Here is a 20,343-nt window from a genome sequence, read left to right on the forward strand (position 1 = left end):
CAGCCTCTGCTGGCAGACCTTCCTGACATCCAGCCTAAACCTGCCTCTTGGACCACTGTTTGCTGTCTGACTCTTCACATACCAGCCCCTTAATCCTTGAAGATGGCATTCATGCCCCACTGCCACTTCGCCCCTGTCTTCCAGACTAAACATTCCCATTTCCTTCAGCCGGTCGAGAGGGAAAATGGAGGCTTACTCCAGGTTCATATGTCCCCAGGATGTGAACCGAGGTCTGCAGATACCACCTCCAGTGCCTGTCCAGCTGTGCCCACCTGGCCTGGACAGATGACCACGCCTTCTCTGTGGCATCTTGGTGGGAGGTGTGCCTGGGACCTCAGTGCCAGTGGGAAGCCCTCTGGACTTCCCTGGCTGGTGTCCCTCCCTGATCCCTGCTCAGCTTTGTTCTTGTATGTAGTGCCCTGGAGACACCCCAGACTTAGATGCTGCCCATTGTCCTTGCCTAGGCAGCATCTTGGCTTGAGCTGGGAAGTGGTACCTGTGCTACCTGCACAAGGTTGAATGCACTTTGGAACCCTTAAACTGTTACAGAAACATGACCTATTGATATCTGAAACGCTGCCATGGCAGGAGGGTCCAGTGCTGGAGTCACGATGCCTCTGAGAACTGAGGATGGCCAAGTGGACATCGCCAGGCATCTGGCTTGTTGGAGACAGGCATGGACAGCATGTGTATCCATGGACGGGGGCCGTAGGGTCGGGGATGGAGCTCAGGCAGTATTCAAAGAGACTGTGACAGGCAGATGGACCAGGTATTGGGGGAAGATGTGGTTAGCAATTTGTCCAAAGAACCTCTTGGGGTATGAGTGGACAGCAGGGTCAACTGTGTGGTGGTGGCCATCAAAAGTGTCATGGCGATCTCATGCTGCTTGAGAAAGGCCAGACATCTTGGGATGAGGGCCGGAACCCTGAGCAGACCACCTTGAGAGCACAGGGTTGCCCTGGCTGGAGTGCCCAGAAGAGGCAGCTTCAATGGGGAAAGGCCCAGAGTCTGAGGCAGAGGGAGCTCCCCCAAGGAAGCCTGGTTAGTCTGAGTGAGGGAAGGCAGCAAGAGTGGGGACTGCCTCATGGAGGGATGGTGAGGACAGAGCCAGGAGCCACGGGGGCTGTGCTGTTGGCTAGCTCTGGAAGTGGCTGCCTAAATGGCTCTGCTTCTGTGGTCATTGGGTAAGGAAGAGGTTTTTGCAAAGCTTTAAAGCTCTGACAAAGATCAGCTATTAATTAATTCCTGGCTCCCAAGCAGTTGGGGCACTAAAATTCTGACTAACATGAGGTTTTCCTTCTCCAGAAACAAGGCTCCTTGCCCAAGACTCAGACCAAGACAGCTTTATTGGTCTTCCACCCTTGTGGCTAAAGCGACCCCAGACCATGGTGGGAGATGTCAGAAGTAGGGCCTGAAGTAGGGGAGACAAAGGAGTTGGTTTTCTCCTGAGCTTCCCTAGAGCGCAGGGCCACTGGGATGAGACCTCCCTCAAGCATGGGAGCTCCCTCCCCCACAGGCAGTGGTGGGTTTGGGCTGGGCAATGTCTCTTGGGCTCTGGCCAGCCAGCCAGCCATTCGGGAGTGGGGCCTCTCCAAGGAGAGGGGATCTCTACTCCCACCAGGTGCATGTTTGGAGGACACTGGAGTCCTGGAGTGCAGCGGGCTACAAAGGGGCAAGCTGATGGTGACTGCCATCTTGGCCATCGCCCCTGCCCCAGGCACGGCTTCGGCTCCTTAGGCAGAGGCTTTGGGTAGGGCCTTCTGAAGGTCTTCGTTCCTCTTCTGGTCGATATCTTCCATCTCTCGTAGCTTCTGCAGAAGGCAGGGCACAAAGTGGGGTCAGGGAAGAGGGGTGCGAGCAGGTCGTGGGATCCAGAGCGGGTCCTACCTGTGAGATCTCAGTAAGGATGATTCCTCTGTACTGCTTGCCCCGCCCGAGGGCCTCCATCTCAGCCAGGAACTCCTGCCTCTCATGGACTTCCTTCACCACTGAAGAGGAGAGAAAACTCATTCACACACAGGAAACTCTCCAATCCTGTTCATCCCTCCTGCCTGAAATAGGAAAGGCTGGATTCTCCCCAGGCCCGAGAATCCCTTCTCTCCCCTGCCCTGGCCTGTGATATCACAGTTGGCCAAAGGTGCCAAGGCTCAGAGCAGGAAGGGACCTTGGAAGCCACTTGTGTGACAGAGATGGGCTGTGCCTTGCTTGAGGTGGCCCAGGAGCAAGGTTGGAATACCCTCGTGGGCCCCAGGCATACTCATAGTGCCTTACATTCTTCAAATCTATCTGGCTCCGGGTCTGAGGGCAGAAGCTCAGCCTGCCGAACAGATGGCTTCTTTTTCTTTTTCTCAATGCCTTCTTTCCCATTGGCAAATATGTTTTGGAGCCGCTCCTTCTCCTTCTCTATATCTCCTGCAGGATCCAAGTGTGAGAGATGGATGGGAGAATAGCACACATCCTTGGACTAAATGGGCATCCGTACCCAGGCTCCCTTGGGGCATCTTTCTCTCTGGAAGAAGGGGGGAGGCACAGATAGGGCAGTGAGTGGTGCCAAAGAGCCAGGTGATGCTTTGGTGATGTAGACAGGAGCAGAGCTTCACATGGGAGACCCACTCTCAGAACAAGGCTCAGGGAGGGAGGAAGGAAGGATGACTGACAGCCTCTGCCTTGCTGAGGTGAGGTGAGGAGGGAGGAGAGTTGCTCTGGCCTCACCTTCAGGCCCTGCTCATCTTACCACTGTATCCCAATAAATCTCCTTGGGACACATAAGTTTTGTGGATTTTGTTTTCCCCTTTCCCCTCCTGCGTCACTCATTCCAAAAGGCATTTGCTGCACATGTTGGAATGGGAGATCTTGCCCAGTTCTCTGGTTCATTTTAAGGAGAATCTTGCAAACTCAAGGAAATTGCCCTGTCTCAGTATCTGTCCTCAATTGTGCCCATGGCTAGGGCAGAGGTTGGCAGTGCCTCATCTCCTTATTCTGAAGCCCAGGGCTTCAAGACTTACGACAAGGTCTTGGCTTGAACTGGTCTCGGGTGTAGGCCTCAGTGGCCTGGCAGACTTCAGCAGGGCGGAGATGGGGCCTTGGGGCCAAGATGGGAGGCAGACACAGGCTGTTGATTCGTTTGGGCATTGGCTTCTGGCTAGATACTGGGTTGCAGTAAGAGGGCAGCGCTTCGCCTCCTGGGGAGAGACCAGAACAGAAAGAAGTCCAAGACCCAGGTACCAGGAGTCCTGCCTATGGCCAGCCACTTCCTAGCCTACTCCCCTGAGCCTCAGTTTCCCTATCTGTTCAACAGAGATGATTGACTTCCAGTGGCAGATATGCACCAGTGTAAAGTCCTGTCCAGGTCAGCAGAGGAGATGAGGCTGGGGGCAGGAGGAGGATGTGGAGGAAGGGCCAGGGAGCCCAAGGAATGATCTCTACTAAGGGTTTAGGAAGGGAGAGCATCCAGATGGAAAGATATGCAAGAATGCCCCCTGCCCCGGGGCCTTTGCTATTCCCCAGAGCCTCCAGCTAGCAGGCAGCTCCAAGACCCAAGTCATGGGCTTTTGCAGGGAGTCCCTGGAAGTAACACCCTTCTGCCTTGTAGAGTTCATTAAACTATGCAACTCCTTAATGCATTTAAACTGATGTCCATCCTGTTTAACTGTGTCCCTCTACTAGTTTGGAAGCTCCCAGAGGGCAGAGCTATGTAGACGTCTTTATATCCTGCTTCTAGCACCTAGGTTGGGAGCTTCTTTGAGCATGCCCTCCATAACTGTGGGCTGGAAGAATCAGGGACCCAGTGTCACTGAGCTTGAGCAGAGGGAAGGGGGGGATTCACAGATACCAAAGACAGACATCTATCATGACAAGACCATGAAGGAGCCTGGCCATCAAAGTCTGGTAAGGAAGGATGTCAGAAGTAGCAACTTTGGAGACAGAGGACCCCAACTCAGATCCTGGCTTCTTACTGGGGCTGGAATGGATGCTCCCAGAGGTCCCAACTCTACATCTGTAATCCTGGTAGTGGCACAGGACAGGAAGCAAGGCCTAGTGGGGTAGTTTGGGATAGTAACAACTGACATCCTGACTGGGTGACCCTCTCTGTGATTTCAACAGCTCCCTAAGGTTGCAGAGGAAGTAGAGGGAGTGTCCTCACCTGAGAAGTCTATCAAAGAAATTACAGGTCCAGTCCCTGTAAGGCTAGGGCCTTAGGAATGGTCCAGGTAATTGGTACCAATTGGTAAAGAGGAAGAAGAGAGACCAAGGCTACAGCCTAGGCTGGAAAAATTTTACTGAAAAGGTGGGATATGGATAGTCTTAAATTGGATAAGGGAAGTGGTACAAAGACTTGGGAGGTGAAGAGGAATGTCCATGGAATGTAAGGGGAGCCTATTTGGCTGTGGAGGAGAATTCCCCAGAGGGGGGCAGTGGGAAAAAAGTTTGGACAGTCAGGTTCAGGCCAGATTGTGGAGAACTGTCTTGGAATGGAATGTGTCCCACAGAATTCCAGAGTTGGATGACTTCTGAGGTCCAGTCCCATCTTCTCTCCCTTTTCAAGTTAACCCTCCTGCAACATTCAACAGAGGACCCATCTCCCATTTTACTGAAAAAGTTAAGGCCAACAGAAGTGAGCACCCTCAAGATTGCTCTCCCAAATGTCTCAGTTCAACTAGGCCAGTGATTTTCATGGAAGGAAGATGGAATCTGCACCATCCTCCCCAAAAGACCAAGACTAGTTTATAGATATGGAAAATGAGCCATACACAGATGACACATTACATCCCAAAGGAATCTCTAGACACTATGGGAGAAGTGCCTAATCAGCTATACAGCCATTACTGTGCCATTCTAGTTAAGGCGTGAGGAGAGTGTTGAAAGGGCAGGAGGAGGATCAAGGCTTCAAATTACTTTTCATCGAATCCATGAGCTGTCGCTGCTGGAAGCTGGTGAGTTTGGACTCCTCCATCATCACTGCAAAACAAGCAGGTGATATAAGAGCCACTGGGCTTCTAGCCCTCCTGGGGCCCTGTCCTGATCAGCCCTTCCTTCAGGGCTGTCCCTCCACTGACCTTTCAGCAGCTGACAGGTTTCTGGGGTGTAGCTGGATTGCCGTGAGTGCCAGAAGCCAGTACCTTTGGCCACAGCTCCTGATTTCCCCTTTGCTGCCATGGCAAAACCCTACAGGTGGAAAAGAAAGGTTTTTAGGACTAGCCTTCCCAGAATGTTGAGAGCTGAAGGGGATCTCTTCTAAGAAACAGGCTTGGGGAGAAGGATGACTTGTTTAAAATGAGCCATTGAGCAGTGAAGAGATTTCAGGTCTGGTGATGGGTGGAAGCAGGTCTTGGGAGAGGGCAATGCCATTAGCAGGGTCATTCTACGGACGGATGTGTGGTTCTGCTCAGCCTCGGAGGGCAGTCTGACAAACAGGAGTCATGGGTGCAGATTTAGGCTTGACGTCTAACAATTAGAGCTATTCAAAAAGGAGAAGGGTTCCCTCTCGCTGGAAATAGAAGGCTGGAGGATCGGGTGGGAGGAGACCATGGTGTCATTGGTCTAGAATGGGAAGAAGTCTCCCCCAAACGTGGACTTCTTGAAGACCTCCAGGGACAGGGAGCTCGCTACTTCCTAGGGCAGAAATCGTCCTGAGCAGGACACAGGGATGGGGGATTCCTAGAGGGGGGCCGGGGGGTGGCCTCGGTGGTCAGGAGGTCCTTGCAACTCTGGGCTTCTTCTGACCCCGAGCAGTCCAGCCTCAGCTCTACCCAGGCCAGGCCTGATGGGAATCATCTCCTGCCCTCCGGGGACGCCCGAGCGGGGGGCTCAGGCTGCACCGGCGGCGACGAGGAGAGGCGATCGCTGCGGCCGGCCCTCGGCGACACAAAGGGCGGAACTCGCCCCCTGTGGTGCTGGGACGATCGCGACAGGCCGCCCTTGTCGGGGAGGTGCCACGTGACAAGCCCCCCGCGGCCACCCGCCCTGGGCTTCCCCTCTCCCCCAGGGACGGGCTCCGGACCGCTCCGCTCTCCCCAACGGGTCCATGGGGCTCCGAGCAGCGGCCGCCTCCGGCTACCATGGCAACGGCTGCGAAGGCCCCGCCCTCAGCCCGGTCCGAGCTTCCCGGGCCCCTGGTCCCGCCTACGCTGCCATGGCAACCGCCCAGGCTCTAGGCTCCCCTCCCTCGCTTCAGGCTCCGCCCCTTCACGAACATTCTGGGCCCCGCCCCTGGCATCTCCTATGCATGGCCTAGCCATCTCCCCTCAAGCCCCGCCCCTTCCCCCAGCGCTTCCGTATCCGCCTCCGGCTCCTCTAGGCCCCGCCTCCAGGTCCTCTGTTCTGGCTCTCCCTCCCCTCCTGGTTCGGCTATGTCACTGCACCGGATCGGTCTCGGTCTCCTCTTCCCAAGAGCTCCCCACTCTGCTTCCGTCTCCGCCTCTGGCTACCGGGGGAACCGCCGCGCGCCCTGCTCGGGGCTATCCGGCTCCTCTTTGCCATGACAACGGCAGGCCCACGCCCCTTTTTGGCGTCAGGCTCCACCCCCTGCCCTCTCTCTGCCCTTCTTCGCCCCAAGAGCTCGAGGTTCCGCCCCTTGGCCTATTACCGGAACTTGCTCATATGCTAAGGTCACCGCGCAGGCGCAGGGAATTCTGGTAGGGCCGGTCCGGAAGTGGGTGCTGGAAGTCGTGAGTTTGGTCTCAGTGGCGCGAGCCCGAGCAGTGCAGGAGGCCAGACCGGGTGGCTTGGGCTCGTCGGGTTCCGTGAAGAAGGTTCTGCTGGGAGACAGCTCTTCCTGGCCAAGGCGGCCACTGGGCCCGAGCCCAAGGCTCCGCAGGCATGTCTGACAACGAGGACAAGTGAGTGCGGAGAAGGGGCAGATAGAGCGGCCCGAGGATGGGGGGAGGGGAGGGGGATGGAAGGAGGGGGATGGAAGGGAGACTGAGAAATGGGGGCTCAGCATTGGAAGGTAGGATGAAAAGAGGTGCAATCACAGAGGCATTATGGCCTAGGGTCAGAAAAGCCTGGCTTCGCGTCTTGTCCCGGATCCTGACCCCTAGATGATCTTGGGCAGGTCTCCCCCCGCCCCCCCACCCGCATTAGCACTGGCCTGTGCCCCTCCGATGTTGGACTCCGTGGCTTCTGGTGTGAGGCCTCTTTTGTCTCCTCTTGTAGAATGAGGGCAAGGACCGTCTGGTCTCTGTCTCTGTCTTCTTAGGTGCCTGGCGCACACACCCTGGCAGGTACTGGAGGATAGTGATGTGCACTTGGGGTATGAGTCTAGCACCTTGAGGATCCTGAAGCCACATGGGGACAGATAAGGCCCGGGGGGGGGGGGGGGGGGGGGAGGGGGCGGTCACTTCATCCAGCTCCCTCTTTTTACAGTGGGAGCTTCTCCACCTCCAAATGCAGCCTTCTTTTCCACTGCCCCAGCAGATCCAGGCTAGAATTGGGGGAGATGGGGGAGGGTATTTGGCCCTCTCCGAGCACCCAGGTTCACTGGTGCTTTCTTCCTGTACAGTTACGATGGTGATGACTTTGATGACGTGGAGGAAGATGAGGGTCTAGATGACTTGGAGAATCCTGAGGAGGTCTGTACTTCTCCCATGGCTCTTACTGCCACAGCACAACTGAGGCCAGGGCTGGGTGCCAGTCACCTGGGTGCCAATCACCTGGGTGCAGAGCATAGTATCGTTCTAGTTCATGGCTCTTCTTCTCACCTGGAACCCTGGAACCACAAAGGTCACTGAGCATAGAGTGGAACAGCCCCCCCCCCCCCCCCCCCGCCTCCCCCCCCCCACTGTAAACCAGCAGCCCTGTGTGCAGACAAGCCAGCTGCAGGCTTTTCATGCCATCCTTTGTCCTTGGCTGCTGGGGCTCTCAGTCCCTTCTTGCAGGTGAAGCGTCGTGGAAGGGACAGATCTAGGACAGAGTTACTTTGGAAGACCAGCCTCTTCCCTGGTTTCGGGATGTGGCAGCTGGCCGGGGGTTTCACGACAAGAAGTACATTTCCATTTGACCAGTCTTGTGGCCATTCAGTAAAATTTTGGTCTGGAAGCCAAAATCTTTTTAAGCTTTTCTTCCTCCAAACTTGTCACCTCTGTGGTTTATTCCACTTGGAAAATGGACTGAGCCCTCTGTTGGGGGTATTCGAAGTCTTACTTCCCCATGATCTCTGGTTGAAGTTGCCAGGAGCCTCTAGGTCTGAGCCTTTGACCTTTTACACCCACAAGGAAATTTCCCACTCTCCTCTCCCTCTTTTCCTAGGAGGGCCAGGAGAATGTGGAGATCCTTCCCTCTGGGGAACGGCAGCAGGCAAACCAGAAAAGGATCACCACCCCTTACATGACCAAGTACGAGCGAGCCCGGGTCCTGGGCACCCGGGCCCTGCAGATTGCGTAAGTAGAAATCCCCCTTTCCCTACTCATCCCCCACCCCACTCCCACCCCATTGACATCTCAGTTCAACTGACATTAAGAGTACAGGAGCTAAAATGAGTTTGAGAGTCAGGAAGCCTTGGCTTCAAATGCATCCCTCGTGGCCCTTGTCCAGCCCTGTTGCTTCTAGCTATGCTGTCCTCTCGATGACAACTGAGCTGTTAATGGGTTGCAATCTGCCTTTGTCAGAGGACTTTCTCCACTAAGGAGATCTTAGGAAATTGACACAGAGTTGAAGTCCAAAGTTTTGTTGTTGTTTAGTTGTTTCAGTCATGTCTGACTCTTCATGACTCCATTTGGGGTTTTCTTAGCAAAGGTACTGGAGCGGTTTGTCATTTCCTTCTCCAGTTCATTTGACAGATGAGAAAACTGAGGCAGATAGGAAAGTGACTTGCCCAGGGTCACACAGCTAGTAAGTGTCTAAGGTTGTACTCAGCCCTATGTTCTGTCCACTGCACCACCAACTGCCAAAGTCACCTAGAAGTCAAAGGCCCAGGGCTCACTTTGACTTGAAGTAAGTCATTTCATTTCTCTGGTCTCAGCTTCCTCATATGTTAAATGAGACTGGACAAGGTGACCTGAAAGGCCCCTCCCAGCTCTGAGTCTTTGATTCAGGGACATGTGCCTTCATGTCTCTAGTGCCCAGCATAGTGCTTCCACCTGCTAGGCCTGCAGCCTTGAGGCCATGTACTAGGCATTTAACAAATGGTTATTGAGTGAAGGGTTAATGAATGAAAAAAGCCTATGGTCTAAGTGAAACAAGTACACAGAGAACTGGTATAAATGATATTAGTGCATAGTAGAGATGCAAGGAAAAACCAGGAGGATAAATTGGTTGAGGAAGAGATGGCTTTCCCCTGGAAGGTTTCATTGGGGCCTGGAAGGAAGGTACTTCCTAAGGCAGGGGCGAGATGAGAATGAGGAACAAAGGGAAGTCTGTCTTTGTCAGAACCTAAGTGGTAGGAATGAATGAACGAATCAGTGAGTGAGGCATTTCCTAAGCTCTTCCTTTGCACAAATCACTGCTAAGCACCAGAGACACAGAATAGTCCCCCGTGCCCTCCAGGAGTTCACATCTTTGTGGAGGAAACAACATGGAGGGAAGGTTTCAGCTGCCTGTCAGATGGACGCTTCCCATCGGCGGCAGCAGCAGCAGAGTAGATGCCAAGCCTGTTTTTTTGTGTCATTGCCTCTGACAAAATCATCAGTTATTGATGTTGAATGCTTTGACAGCCTCAGACAGAAAAGAACTGTCTTTTCTGGGTGTTACGGAAGTGCCTGGGCATTGTTCTTGGGCACGTTCTGTTTGGCCTTTCTGTCAACCGTTTGGATGAAGGTGTGATTGTCAGATGTGTAGGTGACGTGGTTCTGGGAGGGACGACAGACATGTGGCTGAGTCTAACAAGATCAGATGGAGAGAAATTAGTTTTAACCCCCCCGTGTGGGTTCAAAATTGTCAGCTGAGGACGTTCAGACAAGAAGGGTGTGACTAGACCACATCACTTGAAAATATCGGGGGGCAGGAATGCTAGTAATTTCATGAGCATTAACAGTGTGATGATGTGGCTGCCAGAAGAGCCCAGAGGATTTGAGGATCTATCGAGGGAGGCGTAGCAGTCAGCCCAGGGGAGCAGATGGGGAGCAGATGAGCAGCCTCTGCCCAGGCCTGGTCCCATCTACAGGGTTGGTTTTGTGCTGAGGCTACGTTTTAGGAAGAATCTGACATCCTAGTGCTTCTTCAGCAGGTGCAGGACGGTCTGGTTGAAGGAACAGGGGCAAGGAAAACTTGGCGTAGGGGGAGGTATGTGATGCCTGTCCTCTGGTATCTGAAGAACCGATAGGGAGGAGGGGCCAGCTTCTCTGGGCTCAGAGGGCAGAAGGAAGAGTAAAAGAGATAGAGAGGCAGATTTTGACTTGATAAAATGATGCAACAGTGTGTGGGAGGTAGAGCACTGGAGGGTTCTCTGTGGGGTTTTGAACTGCTCCTGTGACTTTTGGGGCCCTTTAGACCTCTGTCAAATCAAGGGTCGGATGAGGGTCAGACTTCAGGGAACCTCTGGGGCCAGTTGCTCCATTTACGGAGGTGGTTCATCCCAAAGACTTGGCCAAGGTGACATGGGTAGTAATTGTTAGGCAGGATTCACACCCAAGTCCTCTGACTCATGAGCCCATAAAGCTGCATTTGTGCTTTCTGTGGAGGGAGAATTTTCTGTAGCAGTTTGATCCATCCCCAATAGAGGAGCCTGCCTTGGAGATACCGGGGTCTCCATTATAGGAGAATGCAGGTAGAGGCTCAGGTTACACTGGAAGACCTGCATTTCCCTCCATCTCTGAGATTGTCTGACATGCATGTGAAAGTAGGACTCTGAGCTGGGAAGGGTGGCATAGGCTTTGAGGCCTTCCTGTTAGTCAGGACTCTTCCTTTAAGGCCATTCTTGTGGACTTTCTAGGCTCCTTGAAGCCAGGACTTCAGTCCTAGATGCCTCTGTGTCCTGTCAGGCATCCAGCACGGGGCCCTTCTCAGGGAGAGTTCAAAAAGAGATCAATTGATCGATTGATGTTCTTGGCCATGGACTGAGCAAACTCAGTTTAAACTGACATTTAACTTGGGAATCAAAGTAGAAACAGGAGAATTATCCATGGGTTTGCTCCTTACCCCTTATTGAGGTTAACGGCTGCCTTGGAAGGGGTTTGGGCTGGTGGGCATGGGCTGCCGGCTCCAGCCTCGCCACCTGGCGGTCACTGCCAAGTAGGACAAATCAGCTCCTTCTCTAGCCTCGTGGTGTGCCACCTGGTGGTCACTGCCCTATGCTGCAGGCACTGTTAGGCCTTGGAGCTAGAAGTGAGCTTAGAGATCATTTCATTGTACCCTGTTGCAGAGTATGTACGTTGCCAAGTACGAGGGTTATTTTTTTTAAATAAAAAAATTCACAGTTGTAGGAAATGTTATCCTATAGGCCCTGTAGTGCCTCTAAATGAATTTTTATTTCGTGGATCCCCAGGTTCAAGACCTTTTTAAATAGTCTTCAGAATATACTGTGCACTTGTTTGTTAAGACTAAATCACCTGCTGAGAGGCTACTGGCACTGATTTTTAGAAATCCTACGTCTGGTGGAAATGAAGGCTTCAACTCTAGATCCCAGACTGAAAGGACAGAAACAGTTTTGCTTTTTTCCTGTTGAACGTTTCTCATATAAAAGCTTCATCACAAAACTCATTAGCCACACTTCATTTTGTTTGATCTAAATAAAGCCCAGAGTGAGTGGAGTCAGTATGAGTATGAACATGTGAGCCCCCTCCCCCACCAGTCTAGGAACCCCAGATCTTGCCCAGTCTACTACTTTTATGGGAAAACCAAGGCCTGTGGAAATGTCATGACTTGCCTGAGGTGCTCCAGGCAGAATTTTACATAATAGGGTATTAGAGTTAGCAGAGTGCTTGGTTTCTGGCTCAACCCCCCCATTTCACAGAAGAGGAGACTGAGACCCACAGGAAGAAATGACATTTCAAAGGTCACAAAGTTCATTAGTAACAGTCAGGATTGAAGGTGAGATCTTCTGAGACTAAATGAGAAACCATTTTGTAAAGTGCCTCCCAAATCATCCATTGCTCAATTAAGTGTCAGCCATTATCTTCCTTCCTATTACAGTTGCTCCTGGGCCAGGCTGTTTCATGGTATAACCTGCTTAGGCCAGAAAGGCTTAGCCCCTACCCTGCTGGAAAATCTGGCCAGTAGAGACAGGGAGGGGCATCTCCTTTTCCCAAGGGAACCCTAGTCTTTCATCCATCTCTCTTGGGGCCCCAGGACCTCTGCGGAGTTTAGTTGCCTTGTCTTTGCAGAGTTTAGTTGCCTTGTCTTTTCTCCCTCCATCAGCTCTACTGGGCTAATTGCATTGTCTGGCTCCCTTAGGGTCTGAAAGATGGTGCTTCCTCCAGCTACTAGGAGAGAGTCCAACTGGAGCAGCTGTCACAGAGGCCTCCTAGCTTATCAGCCCTGGAAGGAATGATATGAAACATTTAGTTAAATCCCCCTCATTTTCCTCAGGAGAAGTAGGGCCCAGACCTGGGGAGGAACTTACCTCAGGCCTTTGCCTCTTGGGTTTGCTCTCCAGAGTGACTGGATTGCTGTCCCCTGGGGTTGCTTCCAGCTGAGGTTTCCTCTGATCTTATGAAATGAGAGAGGAGGTGAGGACATCCACAGTCCACCCCTTCCCTGGGGTGAGAGAAGGAGCCCTGGCAGGACGGGCCACTGGGACAAGGGCTGATTGTATAGGACTCTGTGTGGCACCCGAGGGAACCAGACAACCTGGGTGACTGCAGGCAGGTGACTTCCTGTCTCCAGCCCAGGCTTCCTCTCTGGTAAATGAAGAGGCCTGGACTAGATAAATTCCCTACGGCCTCTCCAGCTTTGTGGCCTCTCATGGTGGTGTGAGTTTCCTTTGTTCTGCACAAGCCCAGGCCTCAGTGCCCAGCAAGGGAGAAAATGCAGGTGCCATTCCCTCCATTTTATAGATGAGCAAATTGAAGTTCAGGGGTGGGATTCTTGCTGAGGTCTCTCCTGGCCAGGGAGACTAGACTTCTCCCATGATGCCATATTGCTTCTCTTCTAAGTTGAGCTCTAATATTCAGATCGAGTGTCCATTTTGAATTTATTGTGGAATAGGATATAAGGTGTGGGTCAGAGGTTTGTTTTTCATATTATGATTCAGGGGGAAAGAAAAGATTGGATGAGAGCCGTGGGCTTGGAATCAGGAGGCCGGGGCTCAGGGCCTGCCAGCCCTAGTTCCAGAGCAGCTTACTTATCCTAGGCAAGGCCCTTAAGCCTTCAGAACTAGCTTCCTCATCTGCAGAGTGGGAGTGGGAAGACTTGTAACCTGGCCTTCTTCCAGGGTAGTTGTACTAGTACTTATTAATAAGACGTGCTCCCTGCTCTGGGGGAACCTGGGATCTTGCTGGGAAGAGAGGACACTCATCAGTCTGAAACACAATTGGGGGCCTTGTGTGGTGTCGTCCTGAGAAGGGCAAGAAGGTGCGTGTGGGCAGCAACAGCAGCCCTTGGGAAAACTTCCTGGAGGAGGTGGGCCGTCCAGGTGGCGTGGAACTGGGAGAGACCTAAATGTGGCTTTTGAGGTAGGTAAAAGAGCAGGAATGAAGGCCCCTCTCACTGGTGGTCTCAGGGCATGGCTGGATACGGCCAGTTCTGAGGGCTGTCAGTCAGCGGACAAGCCTTTGTTAATTTTGTGATGATATGTGTTGAGCATCACCTAGGCCCTGGGCATTTCTCCTGGACCGAGGGTTTACTTGTCGACCTGAAGAGGTCATCTGGGCACCCTCCTCATTGTGCAGAGGGAGAAATGGACCCCCTGAGGCCCGGCATCTGTGAGCCTGGCCAGCCGGGTGACCCTGACTGAGCCTCAGTTTCCTCGTGTGTAAAATGGAGATGACCAGGCTTGTGTTACTCGTCTCAGAGAAGGAGCCCACCTCCCAGCCCATGTTGTTATTGCTCTTGTGCCTGGGCTGTACTTCCCAAATCCTGCCCGTACTTCAGCGGGCAGTGGAAGGTCTTTCCTGTGATGTCTTCTTCATTCACAGTTATAGGATGTCACCAGGTCCAGGAAGGACCTTAGAATTGAGGCTGTTAGTATAGAGAACAGAATCTCCGATCTGGGAGGGTTAACCCCAACTCTCAGAGGATGAGATGAGGAAACTGAGACCCAGGGCCGCTCACTGTTTTGCTGCAGTGGTGCCTGCTCAGGTGCTTCCTCTTGAAGTCTCTGCTTCCATACCCATCCTATTCTTCTTTTCCCTTCTATGGGAGTGTGTCCATGCTGTCCCTTTGTCCCTGCAGAATGTGCGCCCCTGTGATGGTGGAGCTGGAAGGGGAGACTGACCCACTGCTCATCGCCATGAAAGAGCTCAAGTGAGTTTTTAGAGAGCCCCTGAATCCCCTCCCTGCTCCTGCCCCTCGCCCCTGCACCCCCCTGGACCTCCTTAGCTCTCCAATAGTTCCACACAGATGCCCTGTATAGGATGAGGCTGCCTCAAAGGAAGCTCCATTGACCTCACCCTCTTCACTTTGGCATTCCGTGCCCCTTCTGCTCCTGCCTTTACCTGGGGAGTAGGGGCTTATTGTCTCTCAAGACTCTCCTTCCGCCCACAGGGCTCGAAAAATCCCCATTATCATCCGCCGCTACCTGCCTGATGGGAGCTATGAAGACTGGGGTGTGGACGAGCTCATCATCACTGATTGAACCCTGGTCCTGGCCTGGCTCAATCTGGCCCAGCCCCTGGCACTTTTCACGTTCTGTTTGTTTTTCTATATGGATAATAAAGCCTATTCACCATCTCCTGCTGCCTCCCCCTGGGTGCCCCTGCCCAGCCCCTGGGAGCTGGTGCCAGGCTCTGTGTTGGCCCCCAGCCCCGGTCCTGTCACCATCAGCTCTCTAAGAACCTCTCCAGCCCCTGCACGCGCCCCCCCCCCCCCAGCTCCTTCTCCCCAGCCTGCTCACAGGAGCCCATGGCCACTGTAAGGGAGGGAGACACTTCAGCTGCCTCCCCAGTAGACAGACCAGCCTTTGTGCCCTGGGAGCTGGTTGCCATGGAAACCTCCAATTTCCTCCGATGGGGACTGACTCTGGGGGCTTCTCAGGAGTATCACAGAGCACTTCTTATCAAGCCATCCATTGTTTCCTGAGGACCTGCCCAGAGCCCCTTATCACCCATCGGGATCCCCTTTCAGGAGAAGCGTCCCAGCAGGAAGCACAGGACCAGAGTGGGCCTCCCCCCACCTCCCTCAGCTCCTCACCTGGCCCTGTTGGGAGCACCCTGGACAAATCAACTGCCCAGCAGAGGGTCTGGCACTCATTTTCCCCTTGGTACACCCCTCTGGGCCCTCCCCTTTCCCTTTGCAACCTTCTCTGTGCCAGGGCAGGTCACAAGTAGAAGCCAGGTTCTGGCCTTGCTCCTGCCTCAGAAAGGAGTCTTTCCCTCTCTCTGATGGGAGGCAGGGCCTCCCCTTTCCACCCCCTAGTGCCACCTCCGTGCTCTGCTCCTCCCAGAGGTGGCATGGGGTGACTGAGCCCACTTCCTCCCTGCCCAGAGGAGTAAAAAAGCTCCCTGGGATCCCTTGGTCCTTTCTGCTGTCCCATGCACTTTGCCTCACCCTAGGAATTGGAAGGATCCTAGCCTGCTTTGGCCAATATGGAGAGGGAAGGGATGAGCTGAACTGAGTTATTGGCAGCCCTGTTTGCAGTGAGGGGACTGAACCCTCTTGAGGAGGAGGCAGCTGATGGCTGTCCAGGTGGGAGAGGGTTAATCTGTGGAGCTGAGCTTGGCCTTTCTGGCCCTTCCCCCCCGCCCCCCAATACCCACCCTCCACCCCCATCCCAAGCTCATGGAATCCTTTAATCACATCGGGCGCTGAAATTTCAGTCCTGAAATGCCGCCTTTGTGCAGGCATCCCAGGCCGCCGCCCCGGAGTGCGGGGGTCATTTTCTTGGCCCCATTTCTTTAAATGGCCTCTTTGTTCCCTGCTGGGCTGCTCAGTATCAGATGTGATTAAAGGGAGGTGGGGTTGGGGTGGCAGGGGGGTGGTATGTTGGAGAAGATGTGGGGGGAGGTTAACCCTCAGGGGGCCAGCAGAGAGTTGGGACTGGTCTCTGCTGCCCTCCCTCCACAACTTTCTGGGGGAGCCTTGTTTCTCTGATGGCCTGGCTTGGGTTTCGTCCCGTCTTGGGTGCCATTCAGAAATGATGGATCTCAAGCTACCATCAACACTCCTCTGTGGTTTGGCCCACAGTCCCTTCACTCTCTCACCTGAAACTCACTCAGCTCTTCTGTGTGAAACTAGCTGGAGCCCCTTCTCTGGCCACCCCCATCCTTGGGGTCACTTGTCTTTACATGGAGCCTGACTTCTTGGCCTCAAGTTTTACCCATTTCCCCCTCTTTCAGCTAGTATCTTCAGCTACCTCCAGTGACTCCCAGGCCAGCAAACTGAGGCATCGTCCTTGGGCTGCTGACTTCCATACCTCACTCTTGTTTCACTGTATGGGAACCAATTTAGTTGGGATACCAGAATCTGTCAGTGGTTTTTTTTCTTTTAACAAATTTAAGCAAAGTGTTTAAATTGCTACATTTTATTCTTACATAGTGGGGCATTTCCCAACAAACACCCAACTTCTTTTAATGAATGCTTATTAACTTGTGGATTTATCAAGTGCTCTCCCGAAAACTTCAGCAAGACAACGTAACACCATGTTCAAGACTGAAAATGTGATTGTCAACAATTAAGAAATCATGGATCCCAAAAGAGATACTGAAACACTTCAGGATGGATAAATGTTCTGGTTTTCAAGACATGGAAAAAAAGTAGATTCCAGAAAGTATGAACTGATGGTTTCTGGCCACTTGGAAAAGAGAGCAGTGATCATTAGGAGCCAGTACAGATTCACTGAACGTATCACCTTTCCCGTTCTGTTAGGCTGGTAGATTGTCAGAGTGTTGGAGATGTAGCATGTCTTACGTTCATCACAGTTTCTGTATGGATAAATGTGGGTTAGGTGAGAGTACGTTTACATAGTACTCCAGTCAGGTATGAAACTTAAGTGAGGGTTCTACCAAAGAATCTGAAAGGTCAGCAGTTAGTAAAGTGATAATCCTTCAGTGTGGAAAAGTTTAATTCACTCAAGAGAAAAGCTAACGTCTGAAATTCATGAATCACGTGGAGGCAAGAGCAAGAATAGGTTCAGGGTAGAGAAGACATCGGGGTCTCAGTCACCAGAAAGGGAGGGAGCCTTGGCTGCAATGGTTGTCATGCCACAGCAGGAAGAAAGTGGGGATGTGTTGGTGAGAATGCCTGGGAAAGGCTGCCATGTGACATGGCAGGCCCTGTTTCTGCCATGCTCTCAACTCCCTGGTCACTGTGTGAATCACCTGGCTTCTTCATCTTTTGCCAGGGCGGCTTGCAGTGGTGCTGAAGGCAGGGGATTTTATAGGGTGAGGGAAGGTTCTCCACCATCATCATATCTGCTATTTCCTATTGCAATTTAAGGCTCAAAAAGCACCTTTATATATATTAACTTCTCATGAGAACACTGAGATAAGTGCTATTATTCCCATTTTACAGATGGGATAAATGACTCCAAGAAAAGGGAAAGTGACTTGCTTGGGGTTGAATTATCAGAGGTGCTGGGATTGGTATCCAGGTCTTGACTCCCAGCTCCGTTGTTCTGTCCATGCCAAGATGCCTCTCATTCACATCTAATTGGTTTCCTTTTCTGATGCCATGGGCATGGACGTACCAGAGATGACTTGCCAGCCAAGGAGAGTATGCAAAGATGGGCTAGGGAAGTTTCTAGAAAAGACAGGAAAAGGGGATAAAGGTCATCTAATCCCAGTGAGTCTTATGGGGCTCAGGCTGCTGCCCCCAGGACACAGGTGTTTTTTGGACTGTTAGGAGATTTACAGCTGGAGCTCCCCACCCTGCCCAGTTGCTAGTATTTGCCCTGCAAAATTGTGTTCAGTTGACCTGACTTTTTGTGGTTTGGGAGTTTCTTTGGCAAAGACGCTGGAGTGGTTTGGCATTTCCTTCTCCAGCTCATTTTATAGATGAGGAAACTGAGGCAAGGTCACAGCTGAGGTGGGTCTTCCTGACTCTGGGCCCCGCACTCTCTCTCCCGTGCCACTTAGCTGCCCCCCGCAGAATGACTGTGTTTATTTTAGATATACTTCTCTCTTTATGAATTGCTTTCAGGAACTGTTTCGTTTTTGTCTGTCTCTGATCACTAGCACGGTGCCAGGCATATTAGAAATGCTTATTAATTGGTTGATTTTTTCCTCTATGAAACAAGGTGGTTGAGCAAGGTTGTCCCTAAGGTTCCTTCTAGCATTGAATGTTTATGGATCAAGGCTAACCTGGAATGAACAATTTAATAGAGAGGAAAAAAGCAAACATTTATTAAATGCCTGCTCTGAGCTGAGCACTGTACAAAATACTATCTCATTTTATCTTCACAACTCTGGGAGTAGGTACTATTATTATCCCCATTTTACAATTGAGGAAACTGAGGCAGCTTGAAGTAAAGAGACTTTCCCAGAGTCCCACAGCTAGTCAGTGTCTGAGGCTGGGTTTGAGTTCAGGTCTTCTCAACTCCAGACCCAAGGCTGTAGCTACCATACTACCAACTCCCTTCCCCTTCAGTGACTTGCTGCAGACCCGTGTGTCAGAACTAGATCAATCCCAGAGTAGGGGGAAAGGATGTCAGACAGGGGTCTGAACACTCTACCTTAGGAGGCAGCAAGGAATAGGAGGGGGGTGAGGAACACTACTGGGCCTTGAGGCAGCCTTCCTTAGTTTGAGTCCCAGTTGGACAAAGAGGCTAATTTCTTGGTCCTCAGTTTTTTCTCCTGTAAGCTGGCAGTATCAATATTTGGAGGACTTATGGGTTCTTGTAAGCAAAGACTCTGTAAATTACAAAGCATTAAGCAAATGTGAGTTATTATTGCTACAAGAAACAAACCAACCAGGAAGGAGTAAGATGGGATCATCATCTTCCCAGGTTTGAAGGGCTCTCCTGTGGAAGAAGTAGCTGATTTACTAGCCTTTGCCCTGACTCAGATGGAAAGCATATATTACCTGCCTATCAAATGGGTATTTCCTTGGTTTTGATGCAACACACTTCCCAATCTGCACCCAAACCAACCTGTTTGCAAAATAAATTCCAGGAGAAAAGAGTTCTATCAGTTGTTAAAAAGCAAGGAGGAAGAACAGCCAGTGGCACAGTGGATAGCCCACTGGCCCTGGAGTCAGGAGGACTTGAGTTCAAATCCAACCTCAGACATTTACTAGCTGTGTGACCCTGGGCAAGTCACTTAACCCCATTGCCTCCCCAAAAGAAAGAAAATGAAGGAAGGATGTTTAATCGGAGTTCTGAACAAATACTGACGGTTGAATTCAGAATTTTCTTGTCTTTCCATGTTGGCATCGTTGTCAAATGGTTCAGAAACTGACGTGATTTTTGTTGGTGGCATGGACATGAAAGAAGAGGCCTGACCATTAGATTTGCCACTGAGGAGGATCATGAGATGAGTCTGTCAGACTTGCAGCTGAAATCTCCCTTCTGGGTTATCTCTCCAGTTACTCAGTTACAGTGGAAGCTCCTCAGGGCAGGGACTGACTTTTCTGTTTGCACCCAGGAAGCACTTAATAAATGCTTCATTCATTTGGTCATTCCTTTCCATCCTTATGTAAGCTATTTTTTTAAAGATTTCCCAATCCTCCTTTTGCATAGGTTCATACAAGTCTTCAGCCTCCTCCAGGGTCCCATAGCTAAGTGTCTAAGGCCGGAATTCTTCTGGTCATTGTTCCTCATGGCAACCTAATATTCCATTCCATTCCATAATATGCCCCTCCCTGATCTTTAGATGCATTTTATTTTTGTTATCACGAATAATGCTGCTGTGAACATTTTTATACCCGTGGGCCTTTTTGCAGTCAGCAGTCCTGGCATGTAGTCCCAGTGGTGGGGTGGAAGGGAATGACTAATTATCACTTGTCTTGCATAATTCCAAATTGTTTTCCAGAGCAGTTGAACCAAATTCCCACATACTTACTGAATACTCTGATGACCCAAGATTGGAGGGGCAAAGAGGGGAGAGGGCTAGCTGATAGATTAAATTACAGGATCCCAAAAGGCTGGCATTTAATAAATGTCTATTGATTTGACTTGGAAAGATCTGTTTACTTCTGCCCAATGGTGATTTAACAGGAATAAATAAATGTCAAGTCTTACAGTTAGGTCCAAAAAGTCAGCAACTAGAAGATGGGGTTACATGGTCTAGATATGGTTTGTGTGAAAAATGAGATTGGGTGGGGTTTAGTTGACAGCAGGCTTGATGATAGTAATAATGATTTATCTCGTGGTGGCTA

The 20,343-nt window shown here is 51.6% G+C and overlaps 2 protein-coding genes across 11 annotated transcripts; one reads left to right on the plus strand and one right to left on the minus strand.

Annotated features, from left to right (window-relative positions):
- Positions 1-1,328: 1,328 nt before the first annotated feature.
- On the minus strand, positions 1,329-6,488 carry C3H22orf23 (chromosome 3 C22orf23 homolog). Of its 9 annotated transcripts, none has more exons than XM_072656066.1 (7): positions 6,363-6,488; positions 5,058-5,166; positions 4,897-4,959; positions 3,006-3,182; positions 2,272-2,412; positions 1,888-1,988; positions 1,329-1,811 (listed from the first exon to the last, which is right to left on the minus strand). In XM_072656066.1, the coding sequence occupies exons 2-7, from the start codon at positions 5,155-5,157 to the stop codon at positions 1,734-1,736; spliced, it is 660 nt and encodes a 219-aa protein (XP_072512167.1). In that variant the 5' UTR covers positions 5,158-5,166; positions 6,363-6,488; the 3' UTR covers positions 1,329-1,733. The 9 variants fall into 9 exon arrangements, with proteins under 9 accessions (XP_072512167.1, XP_072512164.1, XP_072512165.1 ...); XM_072656063.1 differs by lacking the exon at positions 6,363-6,488 and adding an exon at positions 6,002-6,107; XM_072656064.1 differs by lacking the exon at positions 6,363-6,488 and adding an exon at positions 5,725-6,029.
- On the plus strand, positions 6,477-14,763 carry POLR2F (RNA polymerase II, I and III subunit F). 2 transcript variants are annotated; one of them, XM_072656067.1, is made up of 5 exons: positions 6,477-6,839; positions 7,502-7,571; positions 8,248-8,378; positions 14,266-14,337; positions 14,578-14,763. In XM_072656067.1, exons 1-5 carry the CDS (start codon positions 6,820-6,822, stop codon positions 14,666-14,668), a joined length of 384 nt encoding a protein of 127 aa, XP_072512168.1. In that variant the 5' UTR covers positions 6,477-6,819; the 3' UTR covers positions 14,669-14,763. The 2 variants fall into 2 exon arrangements, with proteins under 2 accessions (XP_072512168.1, XP_072512169.1); XM_072656068.1 differs by having other exon boundaries at positions 6,572-6,839; positions 14,559-14,763.
- The last annotated feature ends 5,580 nt before the right edge of the window (positions 14,764-20,343 follow it).

The sequence above is a fragment of the Notamacropus eugenii genome, chromosome 3 (assembly GCF_028372415.1).
Source record: "Notamacropus eugenii isolate mMacEug1 chromosome 3, mMacEug1.pri_v2, whole genome shotgun sequence".
Classification (NCBI taxonomy): Eukaryota; Metazoa; Chordata; class Mammalia; order Diprotodontia; family Macropodidae; genus Notamacropus; species Notamacropus eugenii.